General features: G+C 42.7%; 1 protein-coding gene across 1 annotated transcript in view; it reads left to right on the top strand.

Annotated features, from left to right (window-relative positions):
* plekhb1 (pleckstrin homology domain containing B1) overlaps positions 1–12,175 on the top strand; it is an 83,149-nt gene extending 70,974 nt beyond the window's left edge. Inside the window, exons 5-6 of the mRNA XM_068032802.1 lie at positions 10,287–10,389; positions 12,039–12,175. Of these exons, the coding sequence (XP_067888903.1) occupies positions 10,287–10,389; positions 12,039–12,175 (240 nt within the window). The remainder of the gene's footprint in view (positions 1–10,286; positions 10,390–12,038) is intronic.
* The last annotated feature ends 1,452 nt before the right edge of the window (positions 12,176–13,627 follow it).

Here is a 13,627-nt window from a genome sequence, read left to right as displayed (position 1 = left end):
CATATATATATATATTATACACAAACAGTTATTGCATAACTCACATCCAAACACATCTCACTCTGTCAGGCTACACTCACAACTCCCTGGTCATGTATGATGCGACATAATTTCCTCTGGTGATCTTTTCTTACATCTTCTTAAGGTGGTCCGTCCTTAAGGTTGTCCCAAAAACAGCATCTGCTTGTCCTAGTCCAAATATCCCCTGGCCTCTGTCCCCTTAACTAAAGCCTACAGTCTTAACTTCCTGTGTGGAACACCATGGGAGATCAACCCCTAGTACTGACATATATATGTGTGTATATATATATATATATATATATATATACACACACATTTTGTGGATGCAAGTGTGCTTTACTGAGTAAAAATAAATTACATTTGCCTATAATGAATCAAGGACAAAAGTTGCGGGCCTTTAAAATTAAATTGTATTTGCAATAAAGGCCCACAATTTCAAAATGGCATTTATTCATAAGTTCATACTGCAGTACTTCTTTTTGAAATCTCCTTTAAAGGAACATTGAATAGGGAATAGTGGTTTCATGCATAAGCAGTGCAATTACCTTATTGAGGCACAATGAGGTGTTTTGATGCAAACACCTTCATTGTATCTGAGCATGTGGAAAATAAAGCTTTTCAAAGAGGCTTTCCATGAAGACCCAGCCTTTCAAATAGCAATTGTGCGTGGGTGTCTCTTGTCACAAATCTTATCGCTACTGCTTAACACTTGAATAGAGCATACCAGGGTCACGATACCCGACACAGTACCCCAGAAAATTCCTAATTTGGAATGATATTAATACTGTATATAAAATTCATTTTAGCAGCTATGTCTCTGTGCAATGTTCTGGCTGCCTGCCCAAAAACAGCAGGCAGCTATTGCTATGGTAACAAGAAGTCTTTTGGCAGACCGGCTCTCTATTCTATTCTCACTGACTGGATGCTTTGCTGTGTGTGTTTGCAGTTGCAGTCTGGACTTGAAACAGTGCGCTCCATTAGAGTAAATTGGCATAGAAATTACAAATTAAATTCTTTACAATTAAAAAATGAGAATAAATTAATTTAATTTTAAATTCTTTCTCTGGATGTGTCCAATGGCAAGACCAGCATTTATTGCTCATCCCTCGTTGTCCTGGGATGGTGGTGGTGGGCCCTCTTCTTCAACTGAATGGCCTGCTAAACCATGTTGCTGTGGGGCTGAAGTCACATTATAGGCCATTTTGGGTAAGGACAACAGGTTTCCTTCCCTAAATGTTACAGTTTTAAAGGAGTTGCAGCAACAGAGAGACCTGGGAATGTACGTAGATGACTTTGAAGGTGGCTGGGATAGTTGAGAAAGCTGTTAAAAAGGCATACGGATCCTTGGCTTTATAAGTAGAGTCATAGACTACAAAGACAAGAAAGTTATGCAAAACCTTTAGCAAACACTGGTTAGACCCCAACTGGAGTATTATGTTCATTTCCAAACATCAAAGCCCCAAGACATCACTGCAGAAGCTCCTCATGGTAGTGTCCTAGGCCCAACTGTCTTTAGCTGCTCTATCAATGAGGTGAGAAGTGGGGATGTTTGCTGATGATTGCATACCATTCGCGGCTCCTCAGACACTGAAGCAGTCTGTTCACATGCGGCAATACCTGGACAACATTCAGGCTTAGGCTGAAAGATTTCAGTTACGTGGGCAGACTGGAGAAACTGGGGTTGTTCTTCTTCGGGCAGAGGAGGTTAAGGGGCGATTTGATAGAGGTGCTCAAAATATGTATGGTTTTGATAGAGTAAATAAAGAGAAGCTGTTTCCAGTGGCAAAAAGTCACCAAAGGACACAGATTTAAGGTAATTGGCAAAAGAACCAGGGGCGATATGAGGAAACATTGTTCTGCGCAGTGAGTTGTTTTGATCTGGAATTCACTTTTTGAACAAGTGATAGAAACAGATTCAATAATAACTTTCAAGTGACTTAAGTCAACACTTGAAGAGATAAAATTTGCAGGGCTTAGGGAAAGAGTAGGGGAGTGCGACTAATTGTATAGCTCTTTGAAAGAGGCTGCACAGACATGATGGGCTGAATGGCCTCCTTCTGTGCTGTATTTTATGATTCTTTGAAAGGATATTAGTGAACCAGTCTGATTTTTACAACAATCCAAATGATTCATGATACCAGTTATTTATATTTTCAATGTTTTAAAACTGAATTCAAATTCTCAGCTGCCATGGTGGAATTTCAACTCAGAGGCAGAATTTTCCTGGTACCGTGGAGAAGTGATTGGAGGCAGGGTCCAGGAAAATAAAGAGACTTTCCCAGGGATGGGCTATGAACCGGATCGACTGCCTGGTCCAGGGAGGAGGGCAGCCAATTAGGGCCACTGAGGGGCCATTTTGCAATGGCAGCAGTATTTTCCTGCCATCAGAGTGGTCCCTTGCTGGTGTGCGGAGGCCGCCAACTCAATCGAGCCAGCCTCCCGGCGGCAGACTTGTTGGCCATCAGAGTTGGAGGCTCCATGCCCCAATTACAGGGCCACAGGGATAAAAGACCACAACCATGTCCATCACTACTCCTGGCGAGGGGTTTTCCCGCCACCCCCACGGCCCTACCGACTTTGGGACTCTTTATTTGATGACTTCAGTGGAAGCAACTGATGCCGCCTTCATGTTGAGGCGCCCTCGTGCTCAACTGCCTGCCTCAGCAGTGCCCATCTCTCCCAGTGCAGATGCCAGCCTGACATCATTGTGGACCTTCTGATCAGGCCTCCAGCCTCAGGAACCCACCCACCATTCTTAATAGGACAGCAAGCGCAAAGGCAGCCAATTAGGAGGCCGCCGCCTCCTGGATGGCTGCGTCGGTGGGCGAACTGACAACATGGGCAGGGTCAAGACCCCCATATGGGCCCAATGTCGAGGTCCTAATGCCTGCCAGAAAATCCAACCCATGTTCTATGGATTATTAGTCCAGTAGCTTAGCCACTACAATACTGTATGGTGTAGTATTTTTAACAAATACTATTTAAAATACTAAAGCTACGCTTTTTGTAAATTGCCCCTAAGATCACCATACAGTAGAGCAAGACTGTAGCTATACTGTAAAATTTGGTTGATCTGCAGAGGCTTCAATTTTCCTTTATTATAGAGCAGATCTTTCTGTTCATCTCCTGTATCAATGAACTACAGGCTGTCATTTATCTGTCTTTTCAGACACAAGATCACCCAAAGTCACGATAGAGCATAGCAAGATTAGCCTTACAGTATGTTTCTGAAAGGCTTTGACTTTTATTAATTGGCTTTATCTTGGCCACTGGTTTCTCTGCAATAACATGGCATCTCCCATTCTGTTCTTTATTTTCCATTTTCAATTGCTCTGTGCTTGCATCTCCTTCTGCATCAATCAGTTCTCAGCTTCCCTCCAACTCCAACTCCAATGTCATCGTCTGTAACCCTGCTATCTCTTACTACGTGCATGTATTTTCTCTGTGCACAGCATCTGCATTTTCCTCAAGATTGGCCTACTGTAAGCCTAGAAGCTCCGTTAGTTTGCTACTTGATGGTAAACTGTAGATTACTAATTTTTTTGGAGGGCAATCTCACCTGATTTTCAGACCCTCTCGGAGATAGAAAACACATAGGTTAAAGGAGTGATGGCCATCCCTGCTTCCAAAAACATCTGGTGCACCAGGCATGGGAGGAGGTTACAGTACAGGCAATACTAATCAGCCACTAGTCTTGAAGGTGACTGCTGTTTACACCAATGCGCCAACATATTTGCCAATTTTCCACAACTAAACTCCCTCTCAGATCTTGCCTCTTTTAAATAGGCGAGACTCTGAGCCTCCGTGCATCCCATGCACCATTCATAAAATCAGAAAACGGTCGGAAAATGCCTGACAAATGGCTGTTTCATGACATAATTACCTGCCCACTGCCAATGTACCTGCCACTCATCCATCCAGCCACCCACATCACGTAAAATTGATCGGTGATAGGACGATGTCGGCGAGCTGGCCCGATGCAGGCCCACACTATTTTACCAGCCCCCACCCCTCCGTTCCCACTGCCACTGGGACGGTAAAATTCTGCACACTCTCTGTTTTATTTGGGAGAGCTCTAGGCTTTTCACATTATTGATCATACTGCTGCTTAATGCTCATGTATCAGATGATGCATCTGACAAAAATGAAGCATTATTATCTCATTTTAGTTTGATTACAGTCTCTTTTAATTCAATCTCAACACTAGGGAGTTAAAAAGAAACAGCTCCATTCAAACCATGTCCCCAGTCTCACCTGATACATTGGGCAGAGTTTTCTCAGCCCCGGTATGGTGGGAGTGGAGGCAGAGGGCCGGGAAAATAGCAGGGAGCTGCATTGGGAGAGATTCCCCCTGCTGGTGGGCCGGCATGGGAATTCGCCACTGTGAGGTGGCGGGCCAGTCTGCATATTTAAGGCCACAACTAGGAGCCATTTAGAGCACTCGCCGGCATTTTGCCAGCAGCGGAGCTATCCTCCGCCACATGTGGAGGCTGCCAGCTTAATGGAGGTGGCCTCCCTGCGGCTGTCCAGGAGCTCAGCAAAGCCGGAGGCTCCATCACCCAAATAGGGGGCTGCCAGTAGCATAGGCCGCACATGATGCTCAAACACTACTGTCGGAGGGTTTTCCCCTTTGATTGTAGGGGCCTGCTTGCTTGGCCCCTCGAGAGAACTATTAATTTTCATTCTCTTAGCTGCCTCAGTAGAGCCTACCTCTCTCAGTGCAGTTGCCAAGGTGCTAGAGCTACCAGTCCTGTGATTGAGCCAGCAGCATCGGGAGCCCACCACCCACATTGTCCTTAATTGGAAGCCGAGCTCGGAGGTGGCCAATTAGGAGGCCATCTCCGCGAAAATAGCTCCCCCAGTTTGGCTCTCAGTAAGTGCAGGCTAAAGACCCTCATTTGGCCCCCAACGCTGGGGTCCCCAAAGCCGTGGGAAAATCCTGCCCTCTGTTGAAAGCATTTTGGTTTGATCTTGGACCAAACAGCTGGAGGGGAGAACCAATCCATGTTGAAGCAAAAACATGACACATAATTAGCTCAGTTATGTGTATAACCGGCAATTGCTTTTGAGTTTAATAGAATGATTGAAATCCATAACCGCATTTAAGACTGTTCAAATCACTGAGTCAGTTTGAACCTTTCAGAGATAGATCAGGGCAGTTCATTTCTGAAGTTCATAAGACTATATGAAGAGAGTAACTGGCTATATAAAGGCTAACTCTATTAACAGTTTAGAATAAATATTTTGAACTTATTTTTCTGTTCATTAAGTTAATTTATATATCGACAGTGAATATGTATACATTGGCCCGGATTTTGTGGTCAGTGGTGAAGCAATGGCACTCGCTGCTGAACTCAAAGATTTAGTGAGCTCACCCTTCCTGATGTAAATTTCATTCTGGCACCAGCTATAGGAGATCCCTGGCATCCAGTGACAGTGATGCCATCAAACAGTCTAAGCAGTCTATCACATTGAAGAATTCTCACAGACAGGATAGCTAACCAGCAAGAAACAAGCAAGTTTTATCATACAAATTTTTTTTAAATCATTTTACAAAAAGGAAAGATTGGAACATACACATGGCATGAAGGCAGAAGCTGAAATATCATTAACTTAAAAAAAAATATTTCAAAGATCTGTGGAATTTTTATCATGGAATGGAGAAATGTGACTTTCACCAAATATAAAATTAGTTTTTCAGGGCCAGAGAGGATATTCAGCGGAAATTATAATGTAGTCCGTCATTAAAAACGCAGTTACGCCTCATTCAACAAGGTGCAACTTTTTCAAGGGTTTTTACAGTGACAATTACAGCATTGAAAGTGGAAGTTCATATCAGTTCAGTGATTTCTAATTGATTTCCATCTGCGAGGACTTCAACGGCGCACCCTATGGAGGAGCAGGAAATCACTGACAGCATCTTCTGGATTTTTGCATTTATCTGCACACGTGCAGATACCAGAAGTTTCTGTCAGTTTCACAGTATAATGATGGTTAATGCTGATAGTTTTTCTGTCATTACAACTGCAAAATCCAGGCCATTATTGTTACAAATTTCCATCAGCCATTGGCACCTCCTTGAGTTCAGTGGTGTAAGTCACTCCCATAAATGTTCTCAACGTGTTTTAATTTTACAGGAGTTGACTCACAATGCCCAACATCTACTGTGGCAATAATGGAACTGTGGGATGTAATAGCAGTATCCCCTTGTGACCTGAACTGAAACCACTCCTCCATTGCCCCCAAAACCTCGGCCCCCTCCCATGGCATCTTCCCATGCAATTGCAGGAGGTGTAATACCTGCACTTTTACCTCCTCTCTCTTCACTATCCAAGGCCCCAAACACTCCTTTCAGGTGAAGCAGTGATTTACTTGTACTTCTTTCAATTTAGTATACTGTATTCGCTGCTCACAATGTGGTCTCCTCTACACTGGGGAGACCAAACGCAGATTGGGTGACTGCTTTGCGGAACACCTCCGCTTAGTCCGAAAGCATGACCCTGAACTTCCGGTTGCTTTCCATTTCAACACACACCCTGCTCTCTTTCCCACACATCTGTCCTGGGCTTCCTGCAGTGTTCCAGTGAACATCAACGCAAGCTCGAGGAACAGCATCTTATTTACCGATTAGGCACAGCCTGCCAGACTGAACATTGAACAAACAAAGAACAAAGGACAGTACAGCACAGGAACGGGCCATTCGGCCCTTCAAGCCTGCGCCGATCTTGATGCCTGTCTAAACTAAAACCTTCTGCACTACCGGGGACTGTATCCCTCTATTCCCATCCTATTCATGTATTTATCAAGATGCCTCTTAAACGTCGCTATCGTACCTGCTTCCACCACCTACCCTGGCAGCAAGTTCCAGGCACTCACCACCCTCTGCGTAAAGAACTTGCCTCGCACATCCCCTCTAAACTTTGCCCCTCGAACCTTAAACCTATGTCCCCTAGTAACTGACTCTTCCACCCTGGGAAAAAGCTTCTGAATATCCACTCTGTCCATACCACTCATAACTTTGTAAACCTCTATCATGTCACCCCTTCACCTCTGTCGTTCCAGTGAAAACAATCCGAGTTTATCCAACCTCTCCTCATAGCTAATGCCCTCCAGACCAGGCAACATCCTGGTAAACCTCTTCTGTACCCTCTCCAAAGCCTCCACATCCTTCTGGTAGTGTGGCGACCAGAATTGCACACAATATTCTAAGTGTGCCCCAACTAAAGTTCTGTACAGCTGCAGCATGACTTGCCAATTTTTATACTCTATGCCCCGAACGATGAAGGCAAGCATGCCGTATGCCTTCTAGACTACCTTATCCACCTGCGTTGCTACTTTCAGTGACCTGTGGACCTGTACGCCCAGATCTCTCTGCCTGTCAATACTCCTAAGGGTTTTGCCATTTACTGTATACTTCCCACCTGTTTTAGATCTTCCAAAATGCATTACCTCACATTTGTCCGGATTAAACTCTATCTGCCATTTCTCCGCCCAAGTCTCCAACAGATCTATATCCTGCTGTATCCTCTGATAATCCTCATCACTATCCGCAACTCCACCAACCTTTGTGTCGTCAGCAAACTTACTAATCAGACCAGCTACAATAATTTCAGAGCATGATGGGCCCCCCTTTTTATTTTCAGTTATTTTTTCTTTTTTCTTTTTATTTTATTTTAATTTGTTTCATCATTAATTTGTCTTACCATGTGCCTGCCCACTATTTTTTTCATGTTAGTGTTTGGGCCAGGGCTATTCAATTTTCTGTCCATTAACAGCCTCTCTGCACTAACGCTTTGTCTTTCAACACACCATTAACATACCATTTGCCTTTGCTCCATGACCTTCTGGTCAGTTCTTCTCTGTGACCCTGTCCTATCAATACCTTCACTTTTGTTATCTCTTGCCCCACCTCCGCTTTATTTGCTTAAAACCTACTACATTTTTAACCTTTGCTAGTTCTGATGAAGGGTCACTGACCTGAAACGTTAACTCTGTTTCTCTCCCCACAGATGCTGACAGACCTGCTGAGCATTTCCAGCATTTCTTGTTTTTATTTCAGATTTCCAGCATCTGTGGTATTTTGCTTTTATATTATTATTGAATATTTGTGTCATTTGCATGTGTCCTCACATACCTCTCTAATCTTTCCCATGTGGACCAAGCTAACACTTGGTAAGATAAAGCCAAGTGCGATTCATTTAGTTGCTTTATTTTCCATGCAGCATGTGAACTTACAGAGAGCCAGTTGTAATCTAAACTCACTTACTCCACTCAGCTTCACTTTGTTTCCTGTATGTAAAGAAAATAATGAACTCGCAAAACTTCCATATTTGTGGATTACCTTGCTTGTTATTTCAAAATTATCTTATACCTAATGGTTGTACAGCATGTAAGAAACTAAATTCCTTTTGACTTCCAACTTAGGGCAGAACCTCATCTCTCTGTAGTCCTTTGTTTTTTCTTCATTAACTGGAAAGTGCCTTAGATCTCCTGAGATCATGGCCTGCACTGTAGAAATGCAAATTCTCTCGTTCCTTTTTCTTCCATCAGCCTATTTACAGGGTGAGCTTTTAACCAAACTGACTATCGAGCAAAATAATCCACCAGCAATGACCTCTGTTGAGTTCAAATGAATAAAATTGGCTCAGTAGAAATTAGTGTAATTATTGGAATGTTTAACTATCAGTCATTGTCTTCACCACACTGTTCGGACACTCCATCTGAATTATAATCTATATCTCCAAGGCCTTCTGTCCTTTAGATTTAACTCAATAGTAGCATTTTTAATATATCTTACACAAATTTCCCTCTACACCAGCATAGTCAGAAATCCTCAAACATTATATTAGGTTATTCGTATATACTTACTTGACCATTTAATGTGTAATTAATACATTTAATAGTTAGAAGTTTAAACATCTGTGATGCTCTGTATTTATTCAAAGATGCGAGGAGTAGCATAGATTCTGATAGCCAAAGGAACTTTAAAGGAAGGTTTTCTGTTTTCTTTATTATTTATTCTTGGGATCTGCCATGCTGTGAAGGCTGCATTTATTGCCCATCCCTAGTTTCCTAGAAAAGATGGTGATATGTCTTGAACTGCTGCTGTCCTTGTGACGATGATGATGCTCACTCATTGGTATTAAGTAGGAAATTTCAGGATCTTGACCCACGATAATGAAGGAATGGAAAAACATATCCAAGTAAGATTAAATAAAAACAGAAAATGCAAGAAATACTTAGCATGTCAGGCAGCATCTTTGGAGAGTGAAATAGAGTTAAACATTTCAGGTTGGTGATCTTTCAGTTCTGATGAAAAGCCATCGACCTGAAATGTTAACTCTGTTTCGCTCTCCACAGATGCTGCCTGACCTACTGAGAATTTCCAGCATTTTCTGTTTTTATTTCAGATTTTCAGCATTCGCTTTTGTCCAAGTAAGATGATATATGACTTGGAGATGACAGTGTACCTGTGACATTGCTGATCTTGTTATTCTTAGTGGTAGAGGTTGTGGGACAAGGAGGTATTGTTGAAGTAGTCTTGGTGAGTTCCTGCACTGTATCATGTACAGCACCACAGTGTGCCAGTGGTGAAGGGAGTAAATATTTAGTCCAATAGCAGGGGTGCCAATTTGTTCTAGATAGTGTTGAACTTCTTGAGTGTTGTTGCAGTTGTACCAATCCAGGAAAGTGGTGAGTATTCCATCACCAACACTCTACCTGAGCTTTGTAGATGAATGGGTCAGGATGCAGAACATCCAGCTTCTGCCTTGCTATTATAGCCATGGTGTTGATGCGGTTGGTCCAATGAAGCTTCTGTTCAATGGTTTTCTGTTTGCTATCTTGGGTATATTACTGAAACTTACCTAAGTATCATGGTCAATGAAGATTCTCTGAAGGCCATGAGGATCAAAAAGCTCAACAATGAGGGTAACAAAAAATATAGATGATAAGAATGCCAGAAAAGACCCCACACGATAATAATGCCCTTGCAGCTAGTCAACATGCGCCATCTTTAGCTGTCACCCAGTGAATATTCAGAAATTCTGGTACTTACACTTGAAACTGGTAAGTTATCAAGGCAGCATCTTAAATCTTAATGTTAGGCTGTGAGTCAACAAATGCAGTGGCCTGCTGCTCAATGATCTAAAGGAAAACATTTTTGATTCTTAATGGGATAACTGCATATGGTCACTGAAGATAGAATGCCTCTTGTCTCGTATTTTAATGCCCTCCAATGTTTCATTTATTGTTCTTTTTAAAAGGTTACCCAGTATAATCCTGCCGATGATCATTATCAGACTGTTAGCCCAAATGCTTATAACACCATCTACATCAATCCAAGAAACTGTGGTCATCCGTACTCAGGTATAGCATTTAAAGTTTATTTATTTATTTAGAGATACAGCACTGAAACAGGCCCTTCAGCCCACCGAGTCTGTGCCAACCAACAACCACCCACCACCCATCTATACTAGCCCCACAGTAATCCCATGTGCCCTACCACCTACCTACACTAGGGGCAATTTATAGCAGCCAATTTACCTATCACCTGCAAGTCTTTGGCAGTGGGAGGAAACCGGAGCACCCAGAGGAAACCCACGCAGACACAGGGAGAACTTTCAAACTCCACACAGACAGTACCCAGAATTGAACCCGGGTCCCTAGAGCTGTGAGGCTGCAGTGCTAACCACTGCGCCACTGTGCCACAACATCACAATTCCTTTAGGTTATAAGTCCATCAGTAAATTGGTTTAACTTTTATATTTTTCAAGCCATCTACACCTATGCTGAATTTCTATAACCTTCAATATCTTTCATAGCTAGATGTTCATCCATCTCTTTTTTTAAACAGGTACACATAACCTTGTGATATTATCTACACCTGTAACGCTTACTTGTGCTATATTCCACCTAGCACTGTGGAACAACTGCAAGGAGGTATAGCCAAGTTTTGGATGACAGCTGACCAATACTGTCATTGTGTGCATCAACCTCATGCTGCATGGTAGCTGTAACTGTCCTTGCAGAATATGGCACAGCTCTCAATCTAGCTCTCTGCTGACCCAGACCCGGAGAAGACAAGTTTCCCATGGCCATTTCCAGTTAGGTGTGCCAGGGCTGCAGAAATGGTTGGTAGCATCTTGGAGGGTCCAGTCAGGTTGCACTGGGTGTTGTCTTGGCATGCCTTTCCACGCATGCCACTGAAAGTGATTAAAGTGTAATCCAATGTTATGGTTAGCCAGGCATTCATATATCCTAGTGGTGTTATCAAATTTGCCATCCCAGCATTTTTTGAGAAAAGGAACCTTCACCTGCCCTAATCATCTGTTACAGTATGGGTAAATTCACCTCCACCTACAGATGCAGCTGGGCTGGTACCCCCAAGTGGACACAAAGCATTTCTCATTCAGTCTGACCTACCTGGTTCCTCTCCTTAAAACCTCTCTTTTAAACATGTCAGATAGAGGAATTCCCATTGGGAAATCCATTGGTGTTAGTAATGGTGCTGAGGAAAAAAATTACATTTGGCACAAAGGCTTCGAGAACCTAAGTGCCAGCAGGAAAAATCCACAATAAAATGGCTTAGAAATTACTAAATGCAGTTAACTTTAATATTACTGTGCTCTTTCCATGACCTACATACTTCCCATCACTTCATGTGGGCTTGTTGTTACATTAAAGATCCAGCATACCTGAACAGCAGGAAAGAATGGGCAGAACAGACATGCACCCAAATTAATACTCGAATGAGGCTTCCGCCTGGTTCGAGGTGAGCCCTTCCGGTGCTGCTTCCCGGGGCCCATTGGAAAATGGTTGGGTGCAAAGTGGGTGCAGTTTTGGTGGGACAGTCCTTCTACCCAAATACCACCTGAAAAGTGGAAGTTTACCATAGGAAAATCCAGGCATCCAGCTCTATCAGGAGGTCTAATTATACACAAAATTGTGAAATAAATGGTTACTTACTCATGCTTGTGATAACTATACATTAATAATGCATTTTCCTTCTTTCTCAGGCTCGGGGATGACCCATGTCTGGGTCCATCAGAATCCATGTTACAGCACAGGAGGACAAATTGCACTCGGAATGCTTGCTGGGGCTGTCACAGGCACTGTGCTGAGGTCGCTCATGTGGTCACCGTGTTGGCTCTAAAATAACATTGTAGTGAAGGCAATAACCTACCCATTGCTACATAAACATAAGGGCCTTCAGTTACACAATTGTGTTGCTGTGTAAGCTTCTACTTTCTACTTTAAAAAATGACATTGACTATGGGCACCATTAGAAATGAAATAATTAATTTATTTTATTTTATTTATAGATACAGCACTCTGGACTTTAGTCTTAACTAAGCTAGGATGCATAACTAAAGGTGCATTGTTGACATTATAGTGCAAGCTAAAGCATATTCTTTACACAAAATTAGGTTCATATTCTTCTATTCTGTTAAAATGCAAGATTGTTTAAAGTAGCATCACCTTTTGTTGCATTGTTTGGTGAATACAATACTTTACCAATTTATCTTCCTACCCCCTTTCTTAGTTTCTACAGGCTATGGACCAACTTTGGCCAAGAGAGAAGGTGGTTTGCTCCAGAATTTGAGCCAGGCACTAAGACGAGCCTCGAATTTTTTCATTGGCTGCCACTGTTGCTAAGCATCTGGCCTCTGCTTAGCAATTCTCCACACTGGAATGGCTGAGCTGGGCAGCACAGCATTGTGAGAGGCCACAGACGTAAATGTATGAGCCATCAGTCCAGAATACATTCAGTTGAAATTTCATTGTTCTTACATATTGAGTCCCTGTTGGAGGGTGTCCAGTTCTGTCTTTGAAGATACAGCAGCAAAGCATTTTTTTAAATTTCTTGCACACAAGAACTAGATTGAAGTGGTTCAGACATAAAATAGGTTTCCACCAACATGAGTACAAGTTCAGTAACACAAATTGGTCATTCAAGCCTAATTGGAATTTGTCCCAATACAACTTCGATTTTAGCTATTTGATCCTTAAAATAAAACAGCAACAATGCTTATACAGGACTAATCATTCTTCTATCCAAGCAAAGCATCATTTTCCATTTTCAAACACATGATTGTCAAAGGGTGGGGACTTGTCCTTTTCATTCACATCCAGACATCTAATGTACATGTTGTGGGAAGAGGGAAGTGAGCATTGGGGCCAGTTTTCCTCTTGGCTGCTACCACTGGGATTGATGGTAGGAGGCAGGGGCTGGGGAGTTTAAAGAAGGTCTGCCACTTGCCTGCAAAGTTTTCAGTCTGCTTCTTGATACCCATTCTCCAATCTGCGGAGGTCCTGTGGCAGGTCTTTGCACCAGGTTTCTGAAGGTGTCCCTCCCCTGGGCACACAGTAGTCATAGACAGAGTAAATTAAGGCAGGAAACGAGAAATCCCCTTCCCGCCTGAATTAAATGCACCTACTCCAATTTGGTCATAAGGGACTCGCCAGGAAAGACAGCAGAGACCTGACTTAACTGGTTTTCAACCATCTTTCCTTTTCACTGTACCTGGGGAATTTCCCAGGCACAGTGAAGAGGAAAATCCATTGTTATTCTGACGGGGAATAGTGCAGTGTTCTTATTTCATGG

The sequence above is a fragment of the Heterodontus francisci genome, chromosome 6, assembly GCF_036365525.1.
Source record: "Heterodontus francisci isolate sHetFra1 chromosome 6, sHetFra1.hap1, whole genome shotgun sequence".
NCBI classification, from domain to species: Eukaryota; Metazoa; Chordata; class Chondrichthyes; order Heterodontiformes; family Heterodontidae; genus Heterodontus; species Heterodontus francisci.
Note: the sequence above shows the minus strand (reverse complement) of the source record. Positions and strands in the feature narration are given on the sequence as shown.